Source organism: Acanthochromis polyacanthus, chromosome 19, assembly GCF_021347895.1.
Source record: "Acanthochromis polyacanthus isolate Apoly-LR-REF ecotype Palm Island chromosome 19, KAUST_Apoly_ChrSc, whole genome shotgun sequence".
NCBI lineage: Eukaryota > Metazoa > Chordata > Actinopteri > Pomacentridae > Acanthochromis > Acanthochromis polyacanthus.
In genome coordinates, this window is record NC_067131.1 from 3826077 (window position 1) to 3849969 (window position 23893).

The 23893-nt window shown below is 39.6% G+C and overlaps 3 protein-coding genes across 6 annotated transcripts; 2 read left to right on the forward strand and 1 right to left on the reverse strand.

Moving 5' to 3' along the window:
- The first annotated feature begins 143 nt into the window (after positions 1–143).
- Positions 144–8896, forward strand: snf8 (SNF8 subunit of ESCRT-II). Of its 2 annotated transcripts, XM_022194550.2 has the most exons (8): positions 4015–4404; positions 4833–4883; positions 5166–5304; positions 5446–5550; positions 5739–5811; positions 5932–6073; positions 7567–7641; positions 8444–8896. In XM_022194550.2, exons 1-8 carry the CDS (start codon positions 4354–4356, stop codon positions 8579–8581), a joined length of 774 nt encoding a protein of 257 aa, XP_022050242.1. In that variant the 5' UTR covers positions 4015–4353; the 3' UTR covers positions 8582–8896. The 2 variants fall into 2 exon arrangements, with proteins under 2 accessions (XP_022050243.1, XP_022050242.1); XM_022194551.2 differs by lacking the exons at positions 4015–4404; positions 4833–4883 and adding an exon at positions 144–200.
- gip (gastric inhibitory polypeptide) lies at positions 214–2335 on the forward strand. Its single transcript, XM_051939250.1, has 3 exons — positions 214–607; positions 1815–1952; positions 2028–2335. Exons 1-3 carry the CDS (start codon positions 528–530, stop codon positions 2113–2115), a joined length of 306 nt encoding a protein of 101 aa, XP_051795210.1. The 5' UTR covers positions 214–527; the 3' UTR covers positions 2116–2335.
- A 4-nt stretch (positions 8897–8900) lies between the features above and the next one.
- Positions 8901–23888, reverse strand: calcoco2 (calcium binding and coiled-coil domain 2). 3 transcript variants are annotated; one of them, XM_022194549.2, is made up of 15 exons: positions 23726–23888; positions 23076–23252; positions 22889–22988; positions 21494–21654; positions 20562–20687; positions 20333–20458; positions 20159–20251; positions 19987–20084; positions 19402–19471; positions 16628–16843; positions 16360–16548; positions 15245–15361; positions 14999–15170; positions 12977–13014; positions 8901–10505 (listed from the first exon to the last, which is right to left on the reverse strand). In XM_022194549.2, exons 1-15 carry the CDS (start codon positions 23846–23848, stop codon positions 10344–10346), a joined length of 1968 nt encoding a protein of 655 aa, XP_022050241.2. In that variant the 5' UTR covers positions 23849–23888; the 3' UTR covers positions 8901–10343. The 3 variants fall into 3 exon arrangements, with proteins under 3 accessions (XP_022050241.2, XP_022050240.2, XP_022050238.2); XM_022194548.2 differs by having other exon boundaries at positions 8901–10508; positions 23076–23249; positions 23726–23879; XM_022194546.2 differs by having other exon boundaries at positions 8901–10508; positions 23726–23876.
- Between the last annotated feature and the right edge of the window lie 5 nt (positions 23889–23893).

The following is a 23893-nucleotide window of genomic DNA, read 5'->3' on the forward strand; positions in this document are numbered from 1 at the left end:
TCTCATTGCTCGTTTTAAAGACATTTAAAGGTGAGTCGATGTCGATGACAAATCCATTAACTTAAAAACTGAACTGTAACCCTGAACTCAATTTTCAGTGAAGTTGGAGCAACGCTTTACCTCGTCAGTGATTTTTGTTTTCTGCTCAGGCTAAATATAAAGAAAGAGGGAGTGTTCTCGCAGAGGATCAGATTGTTCAGGTGAGTCTTGCTCTGTTCATGTCTGTTACAGTCTGTTTTATTTGCTTTGTTGTTGTTCTCGAATGAGAATTGTTCTGTACAAATTCAGCTGCACTGAGTAGTTGTGTGACCAGAAATAATCAACAACCTCTTATGATCTACTTTGTATTCAGAGTCTGTCTCGCTTTTTTTTTTGATGCAGACATAGAATGAAAATAGATTCTTGACAAAACCTTGTGACAACCATTTGCAGGATGTGCTTATATTGGTTCACTTTTCCTTTTAAGCTCGGATTCATATCTATTGCTGTTGTAGGTAAAATTCTTTGTTTTTTGCTTTAAGGTCGACATGAAGACACTGATGATTAAACTTTTGGTCATCTTCATGCTTGGAGGGCTGCATGCAAACACTCAAACAGAAGAGATGGGGTTAGTTTTTACAAGACTGACATATGCTTTACATTTGCTGCTCCCCCGTAAAATACATTAAATCATATTTGACAGCAGCAAAATTATGGATTTGTGCAAGACAAAGGCTGTCAAACCTCAAATGTAATCCTCTGAATGATTTGAATTTGCATGGGAGAAGTTATTGTTTGCATTTGTATGTATTTAATGTGTCTGAATCTCATTCTGGTGCTGCTGAATAGTCAGAAATGTTTTTTTAAATATATTTTGGGGCAGACTGTAGAGAGCTGCCAAGAAATGAGGAGGGTAGATGGAGTTGATGCATAATCTTCTTACCTGAGTCTTATCTGAACACAGAAAGTATGTTCCACTGAAAATATGTTACATGTATGTGTTTAGGAGGAAAATTAACACTTGAGAAAGAAACGTGGGGCCGTACTTATGTTATTTCAGACAACTATCAATGATCCAAAAGCTGCTGCTGCAACTGAAAAACGTGCATGAAATGTAGTACTTAAATAATTTCCTCCTGTATTCACTGCAGTTTGTCGTGTTCAATAACATCTGGTTTAAATAGATTCAAAGGAATTCATTTTGAACATGACGGTGGGTGCAGATGAAAGGGCTCTTCAACTAAAGAGCATTAGGAACAGTGCACTAAAGCAACATTAAACCCGTTATGGTTTGTAACGTGTATATTTTTAGAGAACTCTAAACACCAACTTTCCTGTGAAACCAATTTTTTTTCATTTTGAACAACTGGATTGAAATTAAATACTGCTGAATTATGGAACCTGAAATTACATCTTGTATTTCTCATGTAATATTTAACATAAAATGATACCAATGCACCACGTAGTACTTTAAGTATGGACCAGTGCACTGATTAGGCATTTTGTCATATTTCACTGTGGTTACCATGGTAATGAAATAAAACAATTGCTACAAAGATTTTCGGATATAAGTCAGCATAGAATGAAGCTCCCTCTTAAGGGGTCAAATAATTATACTGAGGATGTTTTACAAACAAAAAATACCAATCATTTCCTTGCTGCTTTTCTTTCATCTACAAAGTGATTATATTTGTACTTTTACTGTTTTCAAGACAAAGCAGCACATCTGAATATTGCTGGCAGCCAGAAGACCAATCAGTTAATTGAGAAAATGCTCTAAATAGTCAATTGTTGCAGCTCCATTTGCCTCATTTTATGTTTGTGTGGTTGTTAAGTTTCAACGAAGATGAGCAGCACCTCAGGAGAAGATACGCCGAGTCCGTCATCGCCAGCGAAATCAGCAAAATCAGGGATTCCATGGTGCAGAGAAACTTCATCAATTTCTTGCTCAGTCAAAAGGGGAAAAGAAGCAGGTAAGTGAGTGAATGAAGCAGCAGCTACAGAAAAAGAACACATGCACTGAATGCAGGTGGTTTCTGTTCTCACAGGTCTGCTGCTGTAGAGGAAGATCAGGAGGAACGTTGGTACAACGACCTGCTGAAGCTCAGCCTGCATGACAAGCAGGGAAACATCTAGGTGGGTTTTTCATTCTTCAGAAAGCCTACAAATGACGTAATTAGCAGCCAAAAATAGAATATTGTATGACGTAATCCCCAGACAAACTGATGAGTTGGTTGATTTGCAGAAAAATATAACTTGATAATTGATTCATCGTTATTTTTCAAACAGAAATGACAAACGTTCCCTTCAGTTCCAACGTTATAGATGTTAAGATTTGAATAACTTTTTGTGTTAAGTAGCAATTAACTGAATATTTCAAGGTTCTTCACCAGTAGTTGAACAAAACATGCAACAATAAATACTTTTTACCCCATTATGACATTTTATAACCCAACTATTTGATTAATTGTCAAGAAATCATTTTAAAATGAGTTCATGATGAATTGTTCCTTATTTCCAGCCTGATTTAAGAACATTGTCACTCTTGATTTATGAATGCTATTTTTTACAGACACATATGTTTTGCATATTAGAAACAAAAATACATGCAGAACTGTACAGATCAAGTCAACTGTGCAGTAGTCAAATAATCTTTTCAGTAATTTTTTTTAGGGAAAAATGTTCTGAAATTCACAAAAAGCTGCATGTTTGATGCACTTCCTTGTCCTCTTGGGTAATTAACCATGACATTTAAGTGCAACCCAATCATCAATGGGATATAATAAGGTTCATATTTGCCTATAATCTGCCTGAATAATTAATCAGTTGAGGAATGAATTAATGGGATTGATTAATACTCAGATCTGTGGTGAGTTGTGGCTGTAAACTGATCTGTACATCTGTGTTTAATATTGTGTCTCACACTTTTTTCATTCTCCAACCAGGTGCTCTGATGCTGTGGAGAAATCATCTTACAGCTCCTGATCACATTTCTTCTGATGTTTTTCCTCTGACTGTTTGAAGTTTGTACAATGTGTGTAGAAGTGTATAATCTTTAATGTGCAGCATCTACATGTACAACATAAATAAAATGATTAGTTGAAATTAATTGTCCTCCATTTTGTTTCCCTGATGTATGTAGTAGTAAATACAGGTTAAATATCTGTAGATCAGTGTTGGAAATTCACATCAACGCAGTTTTAGGGTAAATTTATTTAAGTATAAATGTAATATTTTGCTGTAGTGCATTTATATGTTATTTACATTCAATGACTATAATTAGTAGTTATTTTTCACTTTGGGATTTTACACACAAATCATTTTATACAGTGTAATCTACAGATGCACAGCGTCGGATATTTACCAATATTTGATGAATTCCAAATTGACAATGTTGATATGTGCACATGCATTTTTTCATATAATTCAAGAGTGCAGCAGGTCTCTCCTGTAGTGGAAATAATTGAAAAATGCTTTGTAAACGCATACAGTTAACAAAAATTGTAAACTTTCATCCTAAAAAGTACTATCTACCTGTCAATTTATATTGTGAACTGATGCTGACATCACTGTGCATCCCAAAAATAGTAAGACAGTTCATTTTAGACATGCCATAGGCATTAACAAGCATTAATGTTGAAGCATAAGCAATAATAAAACTAAAAAATATAATGCAATAATGTAACAGAGAGAAACTTAATAGTTGTTCTGAATAGTGCTTTTATGGTTCCTACATCAAACAATTAATCATAATATAAATCATTTGCCATACTGCCAATTTCATGTAATTACTTCAATTATTAGAATGCTGCTATTCTGACCAAATTTTTAGTAAACAACGGTTTTCAGACATACCCACAAGGTTGAATTTACAGCAATACAGCTATTACAATATGTTAATGAGAATCATTTGGATATATTTTCAGTTTTTCTTGAATTTTAGATAGTTTTTTCAGGTTTTTACAGCTTTTTCTAAGTGTACTGTCCTGCTATATTCTCCCGGACAGCAGGGGGCGATGCACAGACAGATGCTGACTTCAACCACCGGACACAGTTTATTTCCTGGTATTCAAAATGGAAGCAGTCGGACTAAATTACCATTAAACATCGCGAAGCATACCAGAAAACTCTACTTTTTCAGGACTGAACGAATTTACTGCATAGTGGATTCGACTGTAGAAGCTAAAATCACCGAGGAACTGCATTGGGGCAAAAATCGCGAGAACTGGTGGACGCCAGTGACTTGAAGTAGCTAGCGGAGTTAGCTTAGCTCTAACTCAACGCTAACTTGGCGTTAAAATCGCACGTAACTAACTTCACACACGGATTTTAGATTTTCTTTTTGGCATTTTTGTTTTACCAGAGTTCGGCACAATGCGGAGAGGAGTCGGTACGGGGGCAATCGCCAAAAAGAAGCGGGCGGAGGTAACGTTACAGTTGTTATTGTGTTTTTGCTGTGACTTCAAGGTGTCTGCAGGACTTTAAAATGCACCAGAAGTGAAGTTCCACATTAGTCTTACAGTGTTGTGCCTGGAATTAGTGTCATTTCTGACTATTCTGTAGATATGAAAATGTGAAAGTAGCACTGACTTGGACCAGAGTTTGGAGTGAAATTGTTACTTTCTCATTTTAGTTCTAAAGTTTAAGACAATCTCCTCAGGAATGTAAATGTCCAGGTTTTAATGTTCCATGTAAACACCATATCTATAAACAGAGGCAAAAAGACGATGTTATGCTGAATCTACACAAATCCATTGACTTAAAAACCGTAACTGAAATGTAACCCTGAACTCAGTTTTCAGTGAAGTTGGAGCAATGCTTCATCTCACCAGTGATTTTTGTTTTCTGCTCAGGCTAAATATAAAGAAAGAGGGAGTGTTCTTGCAGAGGATCAGATTGTTCAGGTGAGTCTTGCTCTGTTCATGTCTGTTACAGTCTGTTTTATTTCCTTTGAGAATGGTTATGTACAAATTCAGCTGCACTGAGTAGTCGTGACCAGAAATCATCAACAACCTCTTTGATAAGCAAGCAAAAGATAGTGATCTACTTTGTATTTAGTCTGTCTCACTTTTTTTTTGATACAGACATAGAATGAAAATAGATACTTGACAACCATTTGCAGGACAAAAAAAAAGTTTGAATCAGATGAAAACATTGTCAACTTTTTCTTTCTGTGTTTCTGCCAGATGTCAAAGCAGCTGGAGACCTTCAAGTCCCACCTGGAGGAGTTCGCCAGCAAACATAAACAAGAGATCCGCAAAAACCCACAGTTCAGGGTTCAGTTTCAGGAAATGTGTGCCACCATCGGCGTTGATCCGCTCGCCTGTGAGAAACATTCTGAATATAATCAGCAAAAATAAATGCCACCTAGAAGATCTTTGAGTAGCTTCTGTAGTGCTTGACTTTTTGTTGTTGTTGTGAAAAGATTTCACATTTAAATAGGATTTTTTGTTTGTTTGTGTACAGCTGGAAAAGGTTTCTGGTCTGAGATGCTCGGTGTCGGTGATTTCTACTATGAACTCGGCGTTCAGATTATTGAAGTGTGCCTCGCCCTGAAACACAGAAACGGAGGTTTGTAGTTTGTGAAAGTGAAGTTATTGTTGTAGATCTCAACCGTGTCTGTAATGTTCTGGTGTTGAAGATTCAGTCCAGATTAGCAACAGGTCATTGAGATAAGAGAGTCATTAATAGTAATAATAATGATGTAGATATTCTAATTACAAATGACTGAAACCAGCTCATAATGTTTTCTAATTCAGGGCTTATTACTCTGGATGAACTCCATCAGAGAGTCCTCAAGGGACGGGGTAAATACGCTCAAGAAGTCAGCCAGTAAGTATCACTAATCAAAAATGTTATATTTGTGTATGTGCATGTTTATTATTTGGGCGATTTAATTCACACTTATCAGGCGTAAACTGTATAAATGTTACCTGAAAATGCACTTTACAGAGACGACTTGGTGAGAGCCATCAAGAAGCTGAAGGTGATGGGGAATGGTTTTGGGATGATTCCTGTTGGCGGTTCTTATCTGGTCCAGTCAGTCCCAGCAGAACTCAACATGGATCATACTGTGGTTCTACAGCTGGCCGAGGTAAGATCCAGTTATGATACAAGACCCACTGAGATTAGGACTTCTTTCATCAGGGTGACCTGACCAAGACAGGCAGCAGCAAACGTCAACGTAAACAAAAACAGACAAACATTAAAATATTAAATACAAGCAATTTGATACGTAATGTACAGGAGTTATAGCCTAGCAGTGCTAGACAACCCACGGCAACGAATTTAATTCTCTGCCAGGGTGGGTCTAGTTACCCTCCATAAGGCTCGAGGCTGGATTCTCATAAAACTGGCCGGACCAATCACCATGAAGTGTAGAGTCAGAAGGCGGGCGTAACTAAGTGACGACAGAGGCGTGACGATTCTGACAGAAACAACCAGCGCACAATAAACAGTTATCTTTGGACTCGGCTTTGGCCACAGCCCTTAAAGATTTGAAGCTAAAATTCAACTTGAAAGATGAACAAAGGACGGCACTGAAGTGTTTCATTGAGAAGAAAGACGTATTGGGACTTATGCCGACGGGATATGGCAAATCCTTAATATACCAGTTGGCTCCGCTGGTTGGGAAGCTAATGGGACTTAGCCACAATCCGCCGGTGCTCTAGGAACTACGTCAGCCTATTCGTTGCACTGATTGGTTGTATACCTACCCAATTGCTGCAGAGTGATTTGATAGACAACCTTTTAGCCCGCCTCCCTCCCTGTCGAGTGGTCCTAGACCCTTGCGTCTTCAGAACATGGGTCTAGCGCGGCTAGGCTACAGGAGTTATTTTTGCAGGAACAATTTAAGAGCACAGGCACTGTTCGAAGGATTTCCATTGTTGATTTCTTAAGATGGAGCGGAAGGCTTCTAATGAAACAAATTCTGACCATTTCAGCTCAGATTGGAGGGCATTCCAAGCAGAGGGAGCAGAGGAACTTTCTCGTTTCAGTTCGAACACGAAGAACAGAGAGATACAAAATGTCATTTGATCGTAGGGCATAACGGCTTCTAGTTCTCTGAAGAAAAGTGCATAAATAAAGCAGGACCCAAGCCAAGAAGCGCCTTATAAACCGGACTCCTCTAGTGTGTATATCGCCTTACATTCAGGGAAGGCATGCCAGCTTTAGCGTACAATTCACAGTGGTGGGTGAGGCGGCTGCAACCAGAGCTAAACCTCAGAGCTCAGTGGTAGATGGAGTCAAGGCCTGAAGGCAGCTTTTAGCTATGGTTTATTTTGTGAAACGTAACCTTCTGATTGTGCTTTCAGTTTATTTTGAGCTCTAGTCGTGTAGTTTTCATCAGTGTGAAGCATCTTTTAGACATGCGCTTGTTTTCAGAAAAGTGGTGGAAGTTTCATAATCTGATGTCTAAATGAGTCCCTGATTCAGTTTTCTCTCTCAACATGGCTAAAGTCCGAGTTATACTCTGCAGAAAGATGAAATGACAATACTGCTGACTTTTTTGGGTATACTATTCAAAAAAATAAAGATGGTTGCCGTTTCCTGCAAACTGTCATCTCCTTGTTTGTTTCTTTGTAGAAAAAGGGATACGTTACAGTGAGTGAGATCAAAGAAAGTCTGAACTGGCAGAAGGAACGAGCCAGTCACGTCCTGGTAAGTGCACGTCTGCTCATTTAGGGTATTCCTGTGACAGCAGTCAGGATGTCTACGAGTCTTAAAACAAGTAATTTAGATGTTCATTAAATATTAAAATGTCTGAAGTACTTTTTCTTGCTAGCAGTGAGCATTAAAGTCTGTTTACAGACTCTTAGAAGGCATTTTACTCCTAAAAACTAGAACTATTGTGACAGGATGTTTTGTTCTGAAAATCATCATAAAGGACTCTGTGCTCTAAAAAAATAATGTAAATGCTCATTTAGTGGGGCCTGCCAAAGTTCCTCCATGCAGGAAAAACTTTTTTTTTTTTTTTTTTTAAACCTTTTTTCATCTTATAGGACAGTAAATTAAATATCTTTTGGTTCTGAAAACCTTTAGGACTTTGTGAATAGTGTTTTTTTCCACAGCGTTTTATACATTAAACACTTGATTGCTTCAGCGAGTTGGGAGCTTCCCAGGAAATACTTCAATAACAAATAATTCAAAGCTGTGGCCTTTTTTTGGCATCGTTTCATAATTTGGATGACCCGATTTGTAAGAGGTAATAAATCAGATTCTGTGTGGTATTAAAAAGGTCTTTGAAGTAATAAGATCTGTGACAGCAAAGTTAATTAACAAGTTATTTATCTGAAAAAACACAAAGGAATTTCAATTAACAGCGGCATGTGTAGTCTGGATCAGCGGTGCGTGATGGAAAAAAGATGGTGTGGTGCAACAACAAACTAAACTGGCATCTAAGGGTTTAATATATATTAAAACACTGAGGAAACTAAGTGTGATTTGTGCCTGACTTTTTCAGGATCACCTGCTGAAAGAAGGCCTGGCCTGGCTGGACTCTCAGGCAGCTGGAGAAGCTCAGTACTGGCTGCCGGCACTCTTCTCTGAGCTGAGCTCCCGTGACGTCTCACCAGAGGAAGCCAGTCAGATGACGCCTTAGGAGGTGACGGATGGATGGACGTCTGAGACGTGTCGGTAAACAAAATGTGCCTGTTAAGGAAGGAGAGGCTCATGTGATGGAGCTGGCTGCTTCTCTGCAGCTGGCAGGCCGAGCAAACTTCTTCGGATTTCATTTTTTTGGACGCAAGGAGGGAAAACGTTCCGATGACTGACATTATTATGGAGTCACTGGGAACAGCTTCAGGAGAAACTCGGTGTGTTGTTGCACTTTACGGGTCATCGGGGATAATTCTCAATGTACAAAATATATAACTAAAGTTTTCATGTATAAACGTTTCAAGAAAAGCCAATCGCACATGTGGTGTTTGAGTTTTTATTATTCATTTAAATGCACTTAGTTATTCACATGGATCCACTTCTGCAGCCAACATTCATCAGAAACCAGGTTAAATAAAGTTCAGAACTTCTTCTGAGAGACGCTAAATGAAACGTTGTACTGTAAATGAGAAACACTGGTTAATATATTAAATGTTAATGGTGCCATTCTTATATTATGGATTCACCTCCTTAAAGAACCGTATCGCTGCTTTGGCATGTTTTAACCCATTTACGGCAAATTGTGTTCGTGTTCCTGCCGACTGTTTTCCACAGGATTGACCCGATTATTAATGTGATCGATTATTAGATCCAATATTTAGCATTTTTAGGATTATTCTTGACTTTTTTTGGCTAATTTAGATGAAATATTTTTTCAAATGCATGATTTTGGCACTGATGCAGCCGCTTATCTCAGTCTGATTGGTGCATTTTTGCCAATAATAGTCAAATGTGAAGGATAAACATTCAGAGTTTCTCTAAAATAAACACGCAGAACTGAAGTATTTGAAGAAGGTTATTTCAAATTCTAACACTCCTATTTTCATTTTAATAACAAATGTATATCAGTTCCAAATACACGTCCTTTCGGTCTCCTTGATTACTTGAAACCAGATCTGCATCGGCTCCAGAACAAACTTATTGGTCAGCTGCTATTTTTAAGCTGAGGATTCCAATTTTTAACTTTTGACCCGTTTATCTGTTAAATTCTTTGCACGGTTCAGGGTCAAAGTCTGTCACACTAAAATCCAGATTGCCTAACCTTGTTGTTTACTTATTGATCCAATAGTTTGTGATTTAAATAAGAACTTAGCTACTTTTTTCCCCCCCGAAAAGTGAGCTCTACTCAGATATATCTAGGTCACTACCTGCCAGGAGGAAAACTTAATTAAAGAGCTGACAAATTTACTAAATCTTTGGCAAACAAATCAAACCTCATGTTGGAAAAGTCAAGATTGTTTTGATTGAGATTAATATAATCGCTGATGTGACCTGATTAAGATGAAGGCAGAACAAGAAATAAGTGTGTTCTGGATAACGTAAACAAAACTTTGATTTCTTGGCTGGACTTCTGCCAATTGTACACTTGTTTTTTTTAAAGGTACAGATAAATGCTTTTAATTTTGTGGGGCATTATGGCTAAAAATGCCACCGGACACCCAGCGCACACTGCAGAGCTTTCAAAACAAATCTTAAATTTACTACCGTGCGGCGAGGAGATCAACGTTTGACCAAAAATAAATGAGGACACGACGCTCGCCGTGATGGATTAAATGACGCAGGCGGGTTTCAGGTCTCTGCAGGCTCGAGTGATGAGACGCTCGGAGCTCAAACGATTTGGAAAACAGTCGTGCGATTTGCCGTAAACGAGTGAAATGGTCCTTCGTGCTTGTTGTAAGACGTTTGCAGACCTCGCAGCGCTGCTCTCACAGCTCGTGGCCGTAGACGTGGTCTTCGAACACAGACTGCTCCATGCCGTCGCAGATCATCGTGCAGAAGGGGCACACCCGGTGGCTCTGCTCGTGCTGCTCCAGCTCGCTCTGGGTGATGCCGGGGAAGCTCTCCTGGCAGTGACGACACACCAGGACCTGCTGGGGGGACGGAAATAGAAGAGGCGGTAACGAAATAGGCGGCGGATTATGTTTTAAGCCCGCCACGAAAATAAACAGTAAACAGCCGAGTGGCCACATGACGCAGGACGTTATTCTCATTAGAGGCCAGAGATGGAATTTAAACCCCAGTTTGAGTAGTGGTTATGTGATATTCACTGTTGCACTGAGTGGCCGCTTCATCGGGGCATCTGCAGGTCCAGAAAGCTCTGATTAAATACATTTCGTAGCCTAATGTACACTTGAAAGATGTTTTTGTAAGATATTTTTTGCAAAACTGCACTTTGGTTCTCTAGTTTTATAGCAAATCCATGCATATTAAACGCACGTTATTTCATCATTTATCAATCTGTCCATCCATTTTCTATCAAATTTAGAGCTGCAACTAACGACGCGTCGACTAATCGTCTGAGCACGATACGTCATCAAAAGCGGAAGTGAGCACGCAATGCAACAGAAATCGGCATCCGACCAGAGCGTGGAACACGGACGGACGTCGGCACTGCATCGTGCATGTATTATGTATGCATGAACATGGATGTCAGCCTTTACTATACAGCTGTATCTACACACGGACATCCGCGCTGCATCGTGCATACATAATACATGCACGATGCAGCGCTGACGTCCATCTGTGTTCCGCGCTCCGGTCGGACGCTGATTTCTGTTGCATTGTGCGCTCACTTCCGCTTTTGATGAGGTATTGTGCTGAGACGACTCGTCATTAGTTGCTAGCCTAGCTTAGCTAGACTGTATTCCTGTTATAAGGGATATACGGGAATACGGTCTAGCCCTCCTCCATTGACACATTTTGACAGGTTTTCAAGCTCAGAGCAGATCAGACCGAACCAATCAGAGCACCAGAGGCGGGAGTTAACGATGCGACCGCAACAGAGCGAGGTTTCTCTCGTGCGCTTTCCTCTGTTTTGCACCGGCTGAATTTGTCCTTTAAACCTCAACAAGAAGCAGCTCTTAAAGCTTTTCTTTTTAAAAAGGATGTATTTTTAATTAAGGCAGGCTGTACGATAGAATGCGTAATGCTGCCCTCCACTGTTGAAAGGGAGAGCTTAGATTTTCCTCAGGACCCCTGTACGGCGAAGGAAGCTGTTAAAACTACAAAACATCATGGCGGAAAGGCAATTGTTAGGTCACTTAGTGATTACGTCACACATGTTACGCTGATTGGCTCTCTCCAATTCAAGCTGTGATCGGTAGTCCCGCCTCTGGACAAGATTTGGTTCAATGGAGCAGTTCCAGACTGACTTTATGTGTATTTGTAATATACAATCTAAAGGCTGTCTGGTCCCCAGGCAAATTAGTTGCAGCCCTAATCAAATTTATGTTGTTTAATAATTAAAAATATTATTAAAACATACAGTTGAGGAGACACTCAAAATCCTGATTTAAATGCTAAACTAATAAATTCAGGCCTCTTAATTCCTACTTTGCTTTCACAGTTCTTACTCTGATGTTGGATAATGAAGCAGATATTAAACTTCACTTTATGTGATTATTAGAAAAGTTCTGGTTATTAGTTACACCTTTCCAACACGGGTTGACACTAGTGCGGCCTAAATTCTTGGTTTCATCGATTCAACACAGTCCTGAGAAAACAAATCCCACTTTAGCTTTGTTCTACCAATTGCACTGATATCTGTTGACTCTGTGGTTGGAGCTGGCTTCAGATGACGTTTGCTTTGTGATGTGGAGCGCTTTCCTGCCTGAAAAAAGCCTTTAGAAGGAGAGTACAAGGCGGTAAGTAACCCGTAGCGTGCAGATGATGCTAATCTGAGATACTTCACATTTAACTAAGGACATCTGGAGATCTCGGAAGTACAGATTCTTCAAGAAAATGTATTTTTCTTGCTGTTACATCAACTTAAATCTTAAACATCAGACTCTGTAGGCCCTCCTAGACCATAGCTAAAAAATGCAGGTGGAATAATGTTAATTTCTTCAGATTCTGCGTCTGTTTGCAGCAGCAGAAGTGTTTTTAATGTAGTGTCCAGTTTTACATAAGCTGTCCATCTGGACAGTTAGATATTCTTTTCTTTCATAAAGTTACTATTTAACATTTATTTTATCAGAACTCATTTTTCCCAAGTATTTTTTGGGGATTTTATTGCTTGTATAGTTGTAAATCCACAAGTGAGACATTTGTCATCTTTTGTTCTTTTTGTCACTAACAGGATGAAACTTGTTTTGCTTTTTTTTCCCCTGACATCTTCGATCTGTTTTTTTTCCCCTTTGACTTTTTAAGCAAGAAGATATTTTCACTCTCAGAACTGCTGCACACTGGAGGCTTTTTGCTCCACTTTCTAGAGACTATTTATGGAAAAGAAATAATTAAAATCCCAGTCAATCCATGTTTTGGACAATAATCGTGTCAGTTATCGGACAGATATGATTGTGGCCTCTGTTTATGTATTAATACTAATTATTTAACTTACCTCCTCTTCCTCCTCCTCTTGTTGTTGTCCTGCAGTACCTGCAGCAAGGAAAGGGAAATCAGTTAGTACTAGGGCTGGCCCGAATAGTGGTTTCTGGTCTCTGGATATTCAGGCCTTATTAAAGACGAATATTTGTTGTTTATGACATATGTGTATATGTTTATGTGATCACACGACGGGATGAGCGATGGAAGACAGTAACGCTGAATATTCGTTCCACCCGGTAACGTCAGACCGGCGCGGGGGGGCGAATATACGGATAACAAAATTAATATCCGGATACCGCCGTCGTGAACGAATATTCGGGTCCAGCCCTAGTTGTAGATAATTTTTAATAATTATTTACTTCTAGTTTAACTAAGGCTGTAGAAAATGTCATTACTCATTCATCTGGAAATTCAACCAGTCAGTTAAACATTATTTATACACCACAAGGCACGTTTTAAATGTAATTCCAGGTGCTGAATGTTTAAAAAAAAAAAAAAAATGAAAGCCATTGCTTACTTACAAAACTTAAAGACATCAAGTTAAATATATGAAAAGCTACAAATTTTATATTTGAGACAACTGAAGCAGGTGATTTGGGGAGTTTTTCTTTAAGAAATGACATCTTAAGAGCTGCAGATTCTTTTCCTGTCTGTTTATGATTTCAGCTGTAACTGTGACATACAGCGCCCCGTACGCTCTTAAATGATTCACAGAACTTTGCTTTAACGACATCTGGTAAGTTGTGTCACTCGTTTTTGCGTGCCATATGGATAAGATCTTGCTGAGACTTTCTGTTCTGTACTTTGAGTACAATAAACTTTGCTGTGACTCATAAAATGCAGCATTAAGCGGCTGACAACTGATTAAATGTCATCAGGACGTTTAAGAGCTTCTATGAATAGTTTCTGTGCGTGAAATGTTCCACCTTTAGAGCTGGGTAAGGTGCTGGTGGAATAAAGAAATGTCCTGGAAGAGATCAATAAAGTTTTTATCCGTCTATGTAAGATAATTTTTGGCAAAGAAGAGTCCAGATCTACAGGAAAATCTATCCATGAACAGTTAATTGATAGAAAAACAGTTAAGTTAAATAGCAGATAAATCATTTAACCACATTAATTCTTCCTCCCTGTTCACTTTTTTACAGAAATGTCTTGAAAGTATAAACAAAAGCTACATTTTGTTAGTTTACCAAGTTTATGTTTTCAGTGTCAAATTTAACATCTAGTCTTGATTGTTATCACTGAAGCTGAGGAATATCTAAGAAAAACAGGTTGTTCCTAGCCTAGCCGCACTACACCCATGTTCTGAAGGCACAAGGGTCTAGGAACGCTCGACAGGGAGGGAGGCGGGCTGAAAGGTTGTCTATCAAATCACTCTGCAGCAATTGGGAAGGTATACAACCAATCAGCGCAACGACTAGGCTCCTAGAGCGCCGGAAATCAGAGGATGCGGAAGTTCGGTGAAGCCTTATTTATACAGTCAATGGGTGAAGCTCAAGTATATTACAGACATGTTAACAGAAAGATTATTCAGAGTCGGTGCTAATGGAGCTCAACCACTGTTGTCGTTTTTGTCGTCGACCCCGGCAGAGAATTAAATTCGTTGCCGTGGGTTGTCTAGCGCGGCTAGGCTAGTTGTTTCCGGTTGTTTCTGTCAGAATCGTCGCGCCTCTGTCGTCACTTAGTTACACCCGCCTTCTGACTCTACACTTCATGGGGATTCATCGGCCAGTTTTAGGAGAATCCAGCCTCGAGCCTTATGGAGGGTAACTAGACCCACCCTGGCAGAGAATTAAATTCGTTGCCGTAGGTTGTCTAGCGTGGCTAGGCTAGGTTGTTTCTGGAAAAAGAAGGTTTCCTTTCTAAAAATTAAATTCTCAGAGCGTCACAGTCAAAAATCCGTTCACGGCAAACATCCTAAAACTTCAGAGACGATAATGTTTTGTGATTCCCGTGAGCTTAGCCTTCGATATTTCTGCTAACTGCTAAAATGAATCCGCACCTTTTGCATGAGTGTTCATGTTTGATTCCTCACCCATCATCTCGTACAGCTGCTCGCTCTGTTCAGGCGTCTCTTCCTGGTCTGGAGCTTCTGAAGCGTCGCCGACCGGTGTGATTATGTAATCCTGAACGGACGGCGAGTCTCCAGAACCTGCCTGGATGTCGCTGTAAGCTCTACGCAGCCTCTCGATGTCGCCTCGGAGTTTCTGGTGGAATAAGGGGTTTGTAAAAATCACAAATCTGACTGAACATTTCCCGAGTGCAGACGGTGTTTGTGTACCTGGTTTTCCCTCTCCAGCTCTTCCTGCTCCTGTTTCACCAGCCGGATCACTTGTTCCCTCTCGTCTGAGGCGATGTTCTTATCGGCCATCATTTCATTCATCTGTTCGAGTTGGAGCTGAAAAATTAAAGCCAAGTAAGCTACAGTTTTAGTTCCAACACATACAGAAAGTGAAATGGACTTATAAAGTATGTAGCCAGAAATATGTGGACACTCGAGTGTTGGGTGTGACTGTTTGGCATCATACTCCAAAACCAGAAAGTCTAGTTTCATATTTTTCACCAGATGATGAACTTGCTGTGGGGATTTCCTTTTTTCCCCAATAGGTCCATCACTGATGTTTGTGTTTCAGTTTATCTCAAAGGTGTTTTAAGTGGTTAAGGTCAGGAATCTGTGCAAACCGGTAAAGTACAGCCCTTATAAAACCTCAGAGAAGCTAAACTGGGGCAAATATTTTACATCACGTTTATAGGGGGCTTAATTTTAGAGTCGCATAGCCAGGCTGAAATCTAGCAGGAGAATGGTCTGCATGCAGCTTATCATCATTCTATTACACAGGGGAAAAGTACTCTGAGTCGTTTGTATTGTTCTAAAACAATCCTAATTTTTTTAGGCAGCGCTAAGCCCAGGATGCAGTGATGGGGTTTCTGTAAAACAGTGTTTAGGGGAATTTTTTGGGTGAAACATTGTCATCAAAATTATAAATTCACAAAAAAAAGAACCATACAGTTCTGACTTATGTGTAGATTGATGCTTGGGAGTTGTTTCTTGTAGAAAAAGGGGATTCTAATATCAGTTACATGCAGATTATGGATGCATAAAATGTGCATCAGTATTTAGACCAACTTCATTTATACACACTTTTGACTTGGCATCTTCCCAGTTTTCCACTTTTTGTGATGCCCTTTTTTGATTTCTGTTTTTGAACCTGCTTTCTTTTGTGCACAGCCTCATGTGGCGACAGAAAGCAGCCGTCCACAAACTTCTGCCACACAGATGATAGCACACCATTATCATTTTATGCTGAAGTATTAATGTTAGCAGCACAGACAACCCCAAATCAATACTTTTCCCACCTATTAAATCTAAACTGCGCTTCGGATCCTTGCATTCACCTCATACTTGCTGCTTTTCCGTTGTTCCTGCTCGTATAACGGGATCAGACTGTTCAGCTGCTGCTTCACTTCTTGCAGCTCTTTCTCCAGAAACTCGGCCCGTCTCTTGGTGTTCTTCGACGACTCCTTCTCAGCCGCCAGCTTCTCCTGAGCGTCCTGAAGCTGCCTGGAGAGAGTCTGGCAGCGCACCTGAAGAGGACGCATCGTTAAGCCGCGCTGCCTTTGTCTCAAATGTTAATTTTAGTTTTTTTTTTAGACTCGTTCCCACCTTCAGCTCGTCCTCTGGAGCGTTCTGCGGCGCGTTCTGCGGAGCGTTCTGCGGTGCGTTCTGCGGCGCGTTCTGCGGCGCGTCCTGCTGCGACAGCCTCCTGCACAGCTCCTGGTTCTCTCTCTTCACTTCGTCCATGCTCAGCGTGAGGCTTTGCAACCTTTGCAGCTCTGCAGAGAGTCTGTCCTTCTCCTTCTCGCTGCTCTGAAGGTCGACCTGACGGAGGTAAAGCGCACATTTTGACAATCCAAAATCTGACTGGATTACCTGTCAGATGATGATGCTGCTGCTCAGCTTTACTGGCAGAGTAGTGACTGACTGTTTGCTTTTATTATCTGCTTCCAAAGGTTACTGCCAACAAATCCCATGAAAAGATCAAAGTCAGGGAATTCTTATTCATCTGTGCCATGAAGCTCCATTTTTGTCTAAAAACTGGGCGACGCTCTCCTTCCTTACCGTGAACACAAAAACTGTAATTGAAGATCCGTTAGTTATTCTGTACGAGCAAATATGGTTGCTAAAACACCCCCTGATGCCAAATCCCATCTTTAAACTAGAAGAGCACTTGAAGAGAACATACTCTGGCTTGTTTGTATTTATTTAAACAATCACAGCTGTCTTAGGCAGCGTTTAGCCCAGGATGCAGTGACGGTGCCCCAGCACAAAACTGGTTTATTGTAATGTTTGCCTGCAGGAGGACACGCAGAAATACCATCTTTAAACTAGAAAGGCACTTGAAAAGTACACCCTTCACCACTTCCAATGCCTTATCTTGCAGTTTTAACAAAAGTATTCCTAATCAGCAAAACAATTTATCGATGTCTTCCTGTATCGATTTTCCACCTCCTCAGCAAGTTTCCAGACTTTCGGCTCAGTAGTTTTTGTTTCATTTTGCTATAAAACACACACAACTACCTCAAGTCTCACCTTGAAAGAGCAACTTTAACATTCAAACATTTATTTTGGTGTTGAAGTGATTTCTTGAAACTGAAAAATAATCTACAGACATTAGAAAAAAAAAGTTTTCAACTTAGAAATGACTGACTATAAACTTGCCACCTTATTATCTGATTTCATTTTAATGTTTTATTTCTTTACATATTTTTTTGATTCCAGTTGTTTTCCTAAAGTCAGTTTCTCTCCGCCAAGAGAGAAACTGACTTCTCACGTTTCACTTCTGTCGCTGCTTTGCCAGGAAAGGGAGTTACTGTATGATTACTGAGACAATCATCAGTAAATAGTTTGTCTAATGCAGAGGGAATGTCACTCTACCTGCTCTAATGTCCACCTGCAGATTGTCTAAGAAAGATAAATGTAATCTCCGCCTTGAATCTGCATTTTTTTTCAACAGCCAGCAGGGGGCGACTCCTAAGGTAGTAAAAAGTGTCCCATTGCAAAGAATTCTATTCAAGAATGACCGAACTTCTCAGTTGATTTGTTACCTCAGTTGACATTTTCCTGAAGAGTTTATGGACTCAATTTCTAGTTTGAAGTCTCTTTTAATACAGCATGATGCTTAATTTGTAAATGATGGTCTCATTCAGCAGGAAATAGACAATAAAGGAAGTTGTGCTTGAGGGCAGGGCTAGCTAGTGATTGAGAAATTGCTGCTGTATGGCAGATTTGTACAGGATAGAAGAGTTTTTAGTGCAAAATCATCAACACCATAATGATAAAAACAACATTATTTTAACCTGTGTTGATACTTAAGCATAATAGACTTTTGTTTATCGAATGGTCAGAAATAACATCAAAATGTATAGATTTCTGTTTAATAAAGTAACAGACTTTTAGAGCCAGAAAAAAAAAAAAAACAGATATGGACACGTCATCTGTCGCTTTCACCATACGGTTTCAAAAAACAAAGATGCTGACAGCCAAATTCCAAATTCAAGGCTTCAAAACATTAGCCAACGAACCACTGGGTGACGCTACAGTAGCTACATCTGTCTTTTATTTGTATTCTCTGAGTCCAACTAAAGCACAAATGGCTAAAAAGTACAATGTAATAGAACTGTTTGGTAAAATTTAGCTACATTTGAATCCGATCTAAAAGGACGTTCGTGTTTCTGGTGTCCGTTTTATGCAAAAAGATTGTTGGAGACTCCAGGAACAGCTAGCAAGGAGAGCTTTGAGTTTAAATTATTTGGTTGCACACACTAATCTCTCTGTAAGCAGCAGTGCAGGGTATTCTCATAGCACTGCTTTGTGTCTTGCATCATTTCAATCAATTAAGAGTTTTAGGCTACTTTACGCAATTCAAGGCCATCTAATAGGACTTTCCATCTCTGTAAACTCAAAAACCTTAGAAGTGACAGTTCTCTAAAATGAAAACAAATTGAGCAGCTGCTTGGCTTTTTTCTCATCTGAAATGTTTTTTAGAAGCACATTTTAGTGAATTGTTCAAAGGAGCTGCCATGATGTTCTAGTTTTAAATACAGGAGACGAGTGCAGTCGGTGCTTTTGCAGGAGGGTGTAGCCTGGATTGGTTTCCTGTCAGTCATCTATTGTGACACTGTCTAGTTGAATAATCATCAAACATCCCATGATGGAAAGCGTCCAGAAACGCCCCTTTGGACTCGAACTGTAACACCAGTCCCACGTACGCCATCCTGCTGCAGGAAATACTCACTGGAGCAGCAAACGTGTATCAATCCGCCACTGAAAGTAGTCCCCAGCAATCCTCATTGGACCACCAATGGGCCTGAACATCTTAACGGTTTTCTCTCTTTTCATGGGATTTATTTAAAGTCAAAAGTAGAAATGGGATTTACCTGTAGAAGCTGGATTCTGTCTTTTGTTATGAACAGCTCTCGTTCTCCTTCTCTCAGTTTGGCGTTCAGCCTGAAAGACACGATTTGGTGGCAAGAAAACGTCACAAAACAACTTCTAAAAGCTGCCTTAGATGCATAAGTAGCTCAAAAATGACTCAGTGAGGTCATTTTCTTGCAATATTATTTCATTTTCCAGTATTTCTCAAAAAAAAAAAAACACGTTTCTGATATTTCGTTTGAATTTTTAAGTTGCCTTTTACATTTTTAAAGAAATTCTAAAGTTTGTATGACTACTCCAAGCTCTTCACCACTGATAAAATCATACAAGAGGTGATGGAGGGACAGAGAGCAGCAACAGCAGGAGGGAAAGAGTGGAAACATATCCACATTCTTCTATTGCTGTTCTGTAATATTCTTCTTTTTCAACCATCAAAATGTTCAAAATAAACATTTTAAACAAAATATAGTACAAATAAATAATATAAATCATTATTCTCAACCAAAATGAGGAAAATGGCATAAAAACACTAAGGGCATCTACGAGTTGAAGACAGAAGTCGACAGAAAAGTGCAGATTTGACTCACTTGGAAATCTCCTCACTCTGGACGTCGAGCTTCCCCCTCAGCTCCTCTCGCTCCTCTTTCAGCTGGTTGATCTTCATCACGGCTCGGTCGTATTTCTCCTGCAGAGACAAACGGCGACGTTAACAGGAAGAGTCTGATGTGAGATTTAAAGGCGAGATAAAACCACCTTTACCTCATTTGTTCTCGAAGCGCCGCCCAAACTCAGGCTTTGAGTCTTGCGTTGCTGTATCTCCATCTGGTTGGTCATCTGGACCAACATCTCCTCCTGGCAGCGACATTAAAGTTACATCTTCACCCTCATAGTGTGGTTTTGAATCTGGATGTCACATGTGAAGTGCGAACAAACCTTCAAGTTTTGGTTTTCCTTCAGCTGCTGCTCTAAAGTGCTTTTGAGGTTTTCATTTTGCCGTCTGACTTGATCCAACTCTTTGACCAGGTCGCTTCTTTCTTTCTCTCTCTGTTCGTTCTGCTCCTGTTCAAATCGATCACACAAGGTCAAATTATCACGCTGTAACTCCCGTTTAGCTATTTATTCTGTTGCTCAATGTCCAGATTTCTTCTTTAACCAAACAAACCTTGAGGTTGGCGGCTTCTTGCTGCTCCTTCTGTAAGGCACTTTTCACGGTTTCGTGCTCGGCTTTCATCAGATCCAGCTCTTTCTGCAGCTCGGCTTTCTCTCGGACGCTCTGTTCGACCTGTTCCTGAGGTCAGTGAAACGGACTGAGTCAATAAAAAGCTTTATTTACTTTGCAGAGGCTGAGATCTGCTTACTGGAAGAGGCACCCATTCAGACATTTGACCAAAAATATACTTAAAACACCAAAAATGAAAGTAAGCTTGAAACAGAATGACCTTTTTCTGAATAATTTGCATTATAAGAGCACATTATTTGCATTATTTTATTCCGCCTAGAAATCTCGAAGTCTAAACATAAAATATAAGAATCCTAATTTAAAGTGTTTGTATTTTATCTTATACATCAGCAACTACAAAAAAACATTTTCCTTTGCAGAAAATCTACATTTAATTTTAAAATATCCTTTACCTTCTCAGCCAGTAGCTCGTTTCTTAACAATGTACATTATACTAGCAGATTAACTGCATTATTTTGTGCTTTTATGGTGAAGTCCCCCTTGAAATCTGAAGTCTGAACTCATTGTAATAAACCATGATTTATTTGCTGAATGTATTTCATCTGACGGATCTGAATCTGCACAGTAACTAGAAAATCTCTCAAGTACAAAAAGTACAACATTTCAAACACTACATTTAAAATGTCCTTTTTCTTCTCAGCGATTAAAGCTCTGAATAACTCCCATCAAACAAACTAGACACTCATAGCTTATTTTACCTGTTTTATACAGAGCTACTGTTATCCTGTTCTCCTTTAATTAAACTGTGTTAAAGAGGAATTTCTGTTTCCAAATGAATCCATAATCTGTGAACTTTTCTTCTCCGTTTAATCTCCAGTATTCCCACAGAGGACAGAATCGTTTCGTTTCGTTACCTGTGTCGTGATGACCAGCAGCTCGTCGTCAGGGCTGATCTCCATGCTCTGCTCCGCTGGATTCCTGAAGCAGAAAGGAGTGCTGGCTCCTCGCACCTGGCCGGCACCGTCGACGTAGCAGAACTGGTAAAACTCGACCTCGTCTTTAGGCAGGTAGTATTCTGACGGCACAGACGTGAGAGATTACAGCGTCACAGGAAGATAAAGTGATGACAAATTCGATAAACGTTCTTCGGAATTCTTCAAAACACCACATGATGTCGTCTAGTTGACTGATGGACTGGATGAAAGTCAGAAAAGCTGAACATTATGGAAGCAAGCATCAGAGTTGTTGCATTTTTTCCTTTTTAAACTGATTGAAAATAGTTGCTAATTAATTTTCACTAATTGATTAAATTTAAATAATACACATAAATTGTCATATTGTCCAACACGTACAAAATCTCGGCATGAAAAACCTCAGCGCACGATAATCACAAATTTATCAGTTTAATTTAGTTGTTACATTTATTTATTGATGGACCTATTATTCGGTTTCTGCTGCTTTTACAACTGCAGGTGCTGTTTAATTATGAATTAATAATATTAATAGGAGGTATTATTATCCAAGCTGCAATCGTGAAACATTAAATTCTATTAAATGTCATGTTAGCCCTGTCCTGTTTTTTTTTTAACCCCGTAACACCCAAAATGAGCAAATAATTAAATAAGAAAAACAGAAAAAAAATCTAAGCTAAGTTATAGATAAATCCACATGTAGAAAAAAAATAAATTAAAAATTAAATATAACTAACATGTATATGTACAAATATAAAAATAAATTTGCAAAAAATGAAATAAAATTATAAATTATATATATTCTTAAAATTAAGAAAAACATACACATATACATAAACCCAAATCTTATTTTTGCTCCACAGAAAATAATAAGAAAACAAAACTGTTGTATTTTTGCAGCAGTGGGTTTTACAGGGTTATCGTTCGCTGTAGAGCCATTTCTCAGAAACCGAACACAATGTGAGTCAGAACCTCCTGAGGCACTCGAGATAAATACGAGTCACAAGGGACGAACGGGCAAAAATTAATTTCTATTTCGTCATGATCAGTTTTTCTCCTTCGTTTCCATTTCAAACACTCTTTAAGGCCTACATTCAGATTACAGCATGTGATTACGGGTCACCAGCAGACATTACGTCATAGTTGGAAGGCAAAGTTTGATAAAAACTGTGATAAAACTAACATCAGCTGCACACAAACATAAATGTGACTCAGATCCAAGAGGTCACAGGTGGATAAATGACACTAAGACTGTTTGCACTGAAGACACAGACATGAGCGTACACTACAAACACAGCCGAGCACTTTCCCTTTACTAAAACTGAAACTGATTCTTACCCTTGAAAACCACCTGTCTGGTCAGAGAATGTTGCTCTGCATCCACAGTGGTCTCCACCCAGACGAAGGTATGATAATCCTTAGTGGTGCTCCATCCAACCTGCACGGAACAGTCAGAAAACCTTCAAGAGACGCTGTTTAAATGACACTTCAGGGATAAAATGCTGCTTTAAAGTTGCCCCCCTACCTTAAAGATGCCCACCCAGTCCCTGGTGCTGGCCTGGAAGGTGGCAGTGAGGCTGTAGCAGCAGGTGATGGGGGCTGAGGGCCGGTAGGAGTGAGGGATGTCCGTGAACAGCACCTGGGAGAAGCTGCGTGCTGAAGAGTCAGCTGCTGCCTCCGGAGGACTCTCCATGCTGAGCTGCTGCCAAAAAAACACAGAAAGAGCGACGATGAAACGACATATCAGGAGTCTGACTGCTGGCAACAGGTGCCAAGAGCTTCCTGTGTTGTGACAAAAAGCAGCACGAGTGGTTTTTCAGGTTTTCTCCTTCCTCTTCATGTTGTACAGTTTGTTTTTACGCACTTACATTCTTGTTTTCAAAACTGATGGCGCATCAATAATTCACCCCAAATCAATGTTCTGACTACAAAAACTACCCCAGATTTCTCCAGAAAGTATTCCTGTCTCCTCTAGATGACATTAAATCTATTGTAAAAACTTTTAATGCCAAGAAATGACACTGAAATGAAGAAACCGAAAGTAAGCGACCCAAAACGACCGCACCCGAGACATTATATAACGTTTCCGGTGACGAACAATAAAGTTATACTCCCAAAGTCTTCTAATAAACATAAAACTACAGAGAAATGTTCAGATAAACACATGAAACTTACATATTTGCTTTCAGACGTCGCAGCAACGAGCTTCACTCTCTGCGCTTCGCTCAGAACCAGAGTCTGCGCTGCGTTCAGGTGATCCTCGGACATCTGAACCTCCTGAACGTAAATACGACACATGACGTAGCAAACCTTACATTTAAAGAATTTTTTTTTTATTTCACG

What these genes read in the sequence shown, in the direction of transcription:
- snf8 (XM_022194550.2), top strand. Translation starts at nt 4,354, where the DNA reads ATGCGGAGAGGAGTCGGTACGGGGGCAATCGCCAAAAAGAAGCGGGCG. An exon ending in CCTGAAACACAGAAACGGAG is followed by an intron (nt 5,551 to 5,738) that starts GTTTGTAGTTTG and finishes TTTCTAATTCAG; the next exon opens with GGCTTATTACTCTGGATGAA. An exon ending in TGGTTCTACAGCTGGCCGAG is followed by an intron (nt 6,074 to 7,566) that starts GTAAGATCCAGT and finishes GTTTCTTTGTAG; the next exon opens with AAAAAGGGATACGTTACAGT.
- gip (XM_051939250.1), top strand. Translation starts at nt 528, where the DNA reads ATGAAGACACTGATGATTAAACTTTTGGTCATCTTCATGCTTGGAGGG. An exon ending in ACTCAAACAGAAGAGATGGG is followed by an intron (nt 608 to 1,814) that starts GTTAGTTTTTAC and finishes GTGGTTGTTAAG; the next exon opens with TTTCAACGAAGATGAGCAGC. An exon ending in CAAAAGGGGAAAAGAAGCAG is followed by an intron (nt 1,953 to 2,027) that starts GTAAGTGAGTGA and finishes CTGTTCTCACAG; the next exon opens with GTCTGCTGCTGTAGAGGAAG.
- calcoco2 (XM_022194546.2), bottom strand. Translation starts at nt 23,848, where the DNA reads ATGTGTCGTATTTACGTTCAGGAGGTTCAGATGTCCGAGGATCACCTG. An exon ending in ACTGGGTGGGCATCTTTAAG is followed by an intron (nt 22,989 to 23,075) that starts GTAGGGGGGCAA and finishes TGTTCCGTGCAG; the next exon opens with GTTGGATGGAGCACCACTAA. An exon ending in CTCCAGAGGACGAGCTGAAG is followed by an intron (nt 16,549 to 16,627) that starts GTGGGAACGAGT and finishes CGTCCTCTTCAG; the next exon opens with GTGCGCTGCCAGACTCTCTC.